Source organism: Nestor notabilis, unplaced genomic scaffold, assembly GCF_000696875.1.
Source record: "Nestor notabilis isolate BGI_N333 unplaced genomic scaffold, ASM69687v1 scaffold14036, whole genome shotgun sequence".
Classification (NCBI taxonomy): domain Eukaryota; kingdom Metazoa; phylum Chordata; class Aves; order Psittaciformes; family Psittacidae; genus Nestor; species Nestor notabilis.
In genome coordinates this window covers 40,976-48,660 of record NW_009931564.1, presented here as the reverse complement: position 1 = coordinate 48,660, position 7,685 = coordinate 40,976, and the positions used below count along the sequence as shown (strand labels likewise).

The 7,685-nt window shown below is 39.2% G+C and overlaps 1 protein-coding gene across 1 annotated transcript in view; it reads left to right on the top strand.

The window, feature by feature from the left end:
• Positions 1-1,752: 1,752 nt before the first annotated feature.
• The window catches only part of DDX60 (DEAD (Asp-Glu-Ala-Asp) box polypeptide 60), a 41,073-nt gene continuing 35,140 nt past the window's right edge, over positions 1,753-7,685 (top strand). The window contains exons 1-8 of the mRNA XM_010015977.1: positions 1,753-2,101; positions 2,236-2,296; positions 3,953-4,130; positions 4,253-4,594; positions 5,078-5,185; positions 5,785-5,946; positions 6,825-6,983; positions 7,479-7,620. Coding sequence (XP_010014279.1) covers positions 1,753-2,101; positions 2,236-2,296; positions 3,953-4,130; positions 4,253-4,594; positions 5,078-5,185; positions 5,785-5,946; positions 6,825-6,983; positions 7,479-7,620 — 1,501 coding nt within the window. The remainder of the gene's footprint in view (positions 2,102-2,235; positions 2,297-3,952; positions 4,131-4,252; positions 4,595-5,077; positions 5,186-5,784; positions 5,947-6,824; positions 6,984-7,478; positions 7,621-7,685) is intronic.

The following is a 7,685-nucleotide window of genomic DNA, read 5'->3' as shown; positions in this document are numbered from 1 at the left end:
ACTGTCCCGGTCAGGCTCCATTAGAGACTGTGGTTAGGGTTGCCTTTAGGCTGGGGTTTGGGGCTGAGACTGGGATTCGGATTAGGGCTGGAGCTGGGGTTTGTTTTGGAGAGGGTGATGTGCTTGGGTTTAGGCTTGGTGCTGGAGCTGGGGCTTGCATTGGAGCTGCAGTTGGTTTAGGGCTACAGAGGTGGCTGGACAGCATGCAAGGGGAATTTGAGGGCAGCAGGGGAGCACCCTTTGGGGTGGAGGGGCAACAGGGGTGCTGGCAGGATGTCAAAGCCACCTGGTTGCCTCTGCCCCCGTTATAGCTTCAGATACCCGAGATGTTAGTGCAGAAAAGCATGGATGTAGCAAAGTATTTAAGCCTTTCTTTTTTGTTTTGAGAATGTCTGACTTTATGTTTTCAGATATGGAAAGTCACACTTGCTTAGGAGATTGCTGAAGTAGTGGTGGCCATTTCATAGGTAAGTGACAATTTCAGCATGTGGAAATAGACAATTCATCCCAGAATGGTGATCTCGAGCCTTTGATGTAGCTTTTTCAATTTAGATAAGAAAGTGGAGAAAAGGCTCAGGTTTGTTGCTGCCTTGACAAAAAGTACATGTGCAGGTACACAAGAGGTGGTTTTATACAACTGTATGTATATAAATAGTTACATTGTGTGAAAATAGGTACTGAAGTTTAACTGTGAAGTGATGTTAAGCACACCACTGTAATATGTACACTGTACAGTATTTTACAAGTAGATAATGGAAATGATGTTTTTCTTTCTTTTTCAGTAACTTCATTTGGTAGGGGTTTAACACAAGGTGAAAATCAAAAAGAAATTGCAACTTAGTTTTGAATTTGTGAAATCTGAACAACAGAAGTTGCACTTTAGTTTCTTTTGTTAGTTTTTAAAGAAAGGTTATAGGACTAAAAAAGACATCTAAATAGTCCTTTTATGGTGTCAGGGAAAAGGATAAACGTATCTATGGCATATGAATATTGCAATGGCAAATGCTACAACAATGTTGTACTCATGCTTACAATACTGCATGAGGCCATTACCTGAGCAGAAACTAGGGGAAACTGAATCTGATGTGGTAGGGGCTGTGTAGGGTTATCCCAAGCTGCTTGTTCTTTTGCTCAGAGGAACTGAACGTTGTGACCTTGTAAAGTGGGGTATTATGCTAACCATTACAGGTGAGTTGCTCACTCAAGATTTGAGAGAATCCTACCCTTGATGGGGGGTAGAGGGAGATAATCTACAATGAATTAAAAAGTGGGATTGATACCAAACAATGATTACCCCCATCACACAATGAAGATGTTGTGGCATGCCTAATAGTGACTAGACTAGTATGAATGGTGTGGGTACTTGTGGGTTGTGGGTTCAGGTCATTTGAACTAGGAAACATGCATCACTGCTTGGAGTGTGCCATGTAGATATAGCTAATACAGAAAATTATAACCAACCCCCCCAAGGGTCCTTTCAGGCAAAGCCCAAAACAGATACGTAATGCTCCTTTTCAGTAAATTTTAAGAAAGACAAAAGCTGATGGTTTTTTTATAAGTCATAAAAATATGTATTGAATTTTAAAGTGAATGTCTCACAGGGATGGTCATGAAATGCTTTCTTTAAAGTTTTATTCCAGCGTGATTAAGAAGTAGATAATTTAATGGTTGAAGCCTCAAAGCATACCATATTCCCTGAAAGTTATCTCTAATTAATCAAGAGTTTTCTTCTTTTGGATGCCAAGATCTGTGATGGATTTCAGGAAAGTTGTTCATAATGCTGCAGATGAGAATGCTCGATATGACGATATGGATAGTGAATATAGTGACAGTGAGAAAACTGGCTTCATTCCAACAAAGGAATATGAAGAAGGTGGGAGTACAAGTGACAGTGCTGAAGAGGATGAGTCTGGTGACAGAACAGATGCAGCTCTTGAGCGAATGCTTAAAGAAGAGGAAGATAGAGAAAAAGAAGCTGAAGACCTAGACTACAGTAAAGCTTACAGTATCGTGACAACTGAAAAGGTGACAAAGCAGGCATCACAAACTAAAGGCGAGGAGTTCAGAATTCTCCATCATGAATGTGATTCCCAAAGTCCTGGTGAGGAGCTGTTACTAGCTTATGCTCGTGTCCTTGGCTTTTATTGCAGTGTCTTAACTTTTGGCTCTTTTGTGATTAATAGATGAGTTATGGTTATATGGTTCTATCTATAACCATGTATGTGGTTATTTTAGGAATAAGAAAATGTCTTGAATATCTGAGGCTACACATGTGGGCATCCCTATCAAGAGCTCAGTAAGTACAGTGGGATTCATGAAATGAAATTTAATAAATGGTGATAAAATGGTTTCTTTGAATTAAGTAGATGCGACAGTGTAGTACCCCTCAGAGAAAGAAGCTGTGTGCTTACCCTCTAGGTTTGTGGAAAATCAGGACATCGGAGGCATGCTTAGGACTCCATACTTCCTCCACACGGAGGAAGATTCCTAATATAACAGACTGCCCAAAGAATAGGGATTGTTTGCACATTTTAGGAACTGATCTATGATTTTATCTGTTGCTACTTATTCTTTTTCAAATCATCTGTCATGCTTTTTTTTTTTTGGGCATCTTTCCTCACATGGTTTAAGGCTACTACTTTTACAGTGTTTAAAACAGTTTTTCAACAAAATCTTCCTTTTCATATATACTTTCTGTGGTTTCGTATCTCAGTTCTCATGCATGATCTTCTGCATCTCCAGATTCTGATTCTTTTTCCTCCTTGATATGGAGAAGTATTAGCAGTAGTGCCATTCACAATGACAGTGAAATGTTGCCTCTGCATTGTGGAGCTGACTTGCTGAAGAGATTAGTATGAATTAAAGGCAGACAATTTACATGTGTAAGATAGAAGTTTACATAGTTTTAGTTCACAGAAGGCTACTCATTGCATCGAATAACAAACCAGGACTGTAAGCCAGAGGCTGATTTTCCCAGTGGAAAGGAAAACTGGATCTTCCCAGGTGTGGATCCAAGGTGATGTGTATCAGGCATTTTTGACAGCCTTGAAGAAGACAAGCGTGGTCTTACCATTATAGTACGACTGTTCTCATAAATGCATTAGTATTGTAATAGACAGTATAGTATGTAATAGACAGACACAAGAGCAGATAACCTTTACTAGAAGGTCTTGCCTCATCTTCATTTGGACCTGCAAAGTTCTTCTGAGTCCTTGGTCTGTCCATGGACTTTCATGGATTCTGAAGAGCTGTAGAATGCAGTCAATTCCCAGGATGTATTGAAAGCTACTGAGGTGCTGTCTGTTTATATTTGCCATCTCCAGTGCAAAGGATTTGTTTCAAGTTTGACCTTAGTCTGGTTAATGTAAATTTTATCACCTTTCATAGTTTTCTGGAACAGGAAGGGGATGAAGAGTTCTTTCAATTCTTTAGTCTCTTGAAGGAATGTATTGTGATTGGATTCTTCTTGCTGCTAAGGTATTTTTCTTGCCATACACATTCCTTGGATGAGGGAGGTAGTTGTCATTGTCGTGATAGTTCTTGATAACCCACTTGCTATTTTTAGCTGGGAACTTGGGGAGGAAGGTTCTCAAAATATATTTTGTGGTTATCTCCTGTGGGATATTTCTTAGAGCAGACAAGACTTTCCACATAAGTGGGCATGGACAAGTGGTGCCACAGGACTCACAGAAGCTTCAGATACTACATAAGTATCCCAAGTTGTAAAGGAGGCAATTGCTAATACATTCAATACCTGAAAGGATTGCAAGCTTTTTAGGACTAACCTTAGATCCAAGAAAGATGGTTTGCTATTGATTAATACGTTTAATCTTTAATTGATTTAATGAACAAAAACATTCATTTTAAAATCTGTTAGTAAGAAAATTTCTATCTCATGTCCCTGACTTTTCTTGGACTAATGTTATGTATGTGCTATTTCTTTTTCTTCCAGGTATGTCAGTCTGTTAAAAGACTTTGTTGAGTCTGAATTCTTTGTGATAGATGGGGATTCCTTACTACTTATGTTTTTAGATGAGAAAACGCAGTATCTGAACTTCTTCTATCAAATTGAATGCTTCCTGCAGGATTTCACTGACAAAGGAGCAAAATATGTCATTGCTTTCTTCAAGGTACTGAGCAAGTAACATTTGTCTGCTGTTTAAACCATTGCACTCCTTCAAAACCATCTGCTTGATTCTAATCAGGATTAGGAAACGTAACCAAATAATTTCATTGTTTTTATTTCCCACAGGATGCAGAACAGATGTACTTTCCATATCCTCATTTTCTTTTCTTACGTACTGCATTAATAGAACACCTGAGGCGTAACACAAGCATCACTGTTCATACAGAATTTTCCAATTGTTTATCATCCCAATGGGAGATTTTCCTGAAGAAAAGCTATCCTTACTTCATCATTGTATCTGACATAGGACTGAGCTCTCTCCAGACAGACTATTTGTCTATTTTAATTGCTCATTCACTGTCAAAGAAAATCAACGTTGTGCTCGCTTCAGGACAGGAGTATGATATTCTTAGAGTTTATGGATATCATGTTCAGAGTGTGTATAAGCACAGATTATTTTTTGTAAAGGTAAGTTACACAACTTCTTTGTCAGTTTGCAATAACAGTGTTAGTTCTCCTTAGCGGATTTAATGAAGGTATCTCAATGTAAGTATTTTACATACTAAAATTATGAAGCACTGATATGTGGCTCCTTTTATGTTTCTTTGCTGGTCTTAAAATCCTCAACAGGCAAACATTGCAATCAATGGCAAATTCTTGCCGTGTTCTCTATCGTCTCATTTCACAATCCTGTTCACTTAAGATACAACAGTCTCAAATACAGCCTTTCCCCGATCTTCAGTATTACATGTCTTAGTTGACTTGTAATATGCCAGACAAAGACTAGCATCTAGGCCAGAGATGTGATTTTATAAAATTTTATTTAGAATAGATACTTCATGGAGGCTGAAGATTAACATATATCTGAATGGTTTCTGTCTGTAGCTGGTAGTGCCTGATGCGTTATATCTATTTACTTTTGCATATAACTTTGACTTCTGTATTTCTCAGTATGAACAAGATCTGCAATGGGCCTATGGCAACCTAGTCAAGTACAAAGATCCAGTCATGTGTCTATATGAACATTTCAAGCTGAGCCTGAAAAGCATACAACAAGAGGTAATTTGACCTCTTTGATCCTTTTTGTTTTTGCTCCTTGGGTTGGCTGTCTTCCTCCCTTCCTTTACCTGAAATTCTCTCCTAGCCAGAACTGGGGACTCTCTTCCTTATACTGAAGTGACACCCTGAGTCTGAGAAAGTCTCCGTTGTGCCCAGTCTTCTTCACAGCAGCTTGAAGCTGTTTCTTTCCTTAAAGTTCATTCAAGTAGGACGGTCCAGCTGGAAACCAATCAATGGAGTGTTGCTTAAGGGCGACTGGCTTATAGAAAATGGGAACCAGCCCATTTGGCAGAAGTCACCATCTGGTCCAGCAAGCTGATTTTTTCAGACCAGAGAATGAGGGCCTTGAAGGGCTGAAGTAGGGCCCTGCATAGGTGGGAGGAGGCCCCAGGGGTCAGGCAGCCTGTCAGGGCTGTTGATGCCCTTGGGGACATGACAAAAAAGGGCTATTTTTACTAATGTTTGTGCTCATTTTTCCTTCTGTAGTTTTCATATCCTTTTTTAACCTTCTCTGATGGAACTTAGTAAAGAATAAGACTTGTCCTTTTTGTAATTTTTACTGTAGCAGTCGTGTGCTATTCATAATGTTATGACAACAGGTTCACCAGACTGTCTGTCTGTTGAAACAACTGTGGCCTAAAGGATCTGACGTTCAGCGTGTGATCTGTGTTCTTGCTTGTGCTGTGGGATTAAAAATATACAGCAACATGTTGGAAAATGCGAATAATTCCATGGGAACAAAGAAACAGGAATCAGCAAGAGTAAGAATTTTTTTAGATATCTTTTCAGCATAGTGACTGGATACATTTTGCTAGCAGAAGAGGTGGCTGTCCTAGATCTCAAGCTGAAGAGGGGCCTAGATGCTTCCTTTGTGACTGCACTCTGTAAGTGGTCTGGTTTAGGTAATTACTGTGTCCACAGCTTTTCCAAAGGAGCATGGTCACTCTGTGGGTGGCACTGTGCCCCTTGACACAGTGACTGCTCCTGGGGAAAGCTTCACCTGAGGAGCAGTTATTTCCACAGGGAATTTTACCTTAGAAGATAGTTGAGCTCATTGTTTTTCTTTTCCTAACACTCAGGGGCATACTGTCTCTTACAGAAAAATACACTTTTCCTCAAAGTAGCAAGATGTTTCAGTAAAACACCTTTCTAGATGTCATGACATCATTTTTGAGGCCATACTACAAGCCTTACGTTTTCATCAAGTTAACACAGTTGCAATATGTCAGTAATATTTTGATAGACACGTATTCGGTGGACTACAAGGATAGCTACAAGTGGGTGCCACACAGTGGTTACAAGCTGGATGTTTATACAGACTTTTTGCTGTGCCGTTGAGAAAGGAATACAGACCTGTATCTAGAGAGTAGCCTTTCCTCTTAAAATAACATTTCTAGTCAGACACACTGACAGTTGTTTTTGTCTTGATTTTCATAGTCATATGCTTTTCAGAAAAGGTGGGGGTTTTTTATGTAGTTAACTGGATGTTCAGTTTGACTTGAGTATATCCACTAGTAATTACAATGCACAACTTGTTTAAAGATGTTAAAATTATTAGCTGCTTTAAGCTGCTTTAGAGGTGAATGCAATTATCTTACTGAAGGATGTGATCAACTTTTTATGTGTCATCTCTCAACAGGGAAGAAGTAAACCCTTATCTCTACAAGAAGCAGCTGACCTCTGTAGAATGCAATGTCTTGCAGTGACTTTTCTTCTTCATATGCCTCTTTCTCAGAGAGCTCAGATTAGGATCGTGAAATCATGCTGGACTAAGCAAGTTTTATCCTTTATAAAAATGGTATGTGTGGCACTTGTCTTACTTCCCCTGTTGTCAGGTGCAGTTGTCAATTCAGTTTTCATTTTCCTTTATATGCTAATTTAGTCATTTGAGGAGATCAAAGAGCATAATGTACCTGCTGGAAACAATCCTTACCTGGTTCAGGAATCTTGTGAGCTACAGATCAATGGGGTGAGGAGAAAGTTTGGGGCAATACCTTATACTTGACCTCTCCAGTTAAGACAGCGTTAGTGTTTGGGTACTGGGCTAGATGGACCTTTTGGTCTCATCCAGTATGAGAAGTGTGATGACAGGCCTTTTACTTGTTTGAAGTTGATTATTGCAGTGCAGGAGAAGAGTGAAGCCAGTTTCCTGATTGCAGAGAAGTCAAGTTAACAGTGTATTGTTGTTCCATGTCAGTAGAACCTAGGTAGTTAACCTTGCTTTAGAGATGCTGTGATCTCTCCACATGAAAAGGTGCTTCCTAGGAATTAATTGTTTGCTTTATTTTAACAGCAACAGTTGTGTATGCATTTTGCTCTGACACAGCTAAGCAATACAAATGATGGGAAATTGGATTTTACTTACCTGCCAGACTTAAATGATGATTCACTGCTCATAAATCTTGCATATTATTATGAGGTCGAATACAATAAAGGTATTTATCTTTGAACAGTTTACTTTCTTACCTTTCTAACTTTAGTAAGCTGCAAAACGAGAATG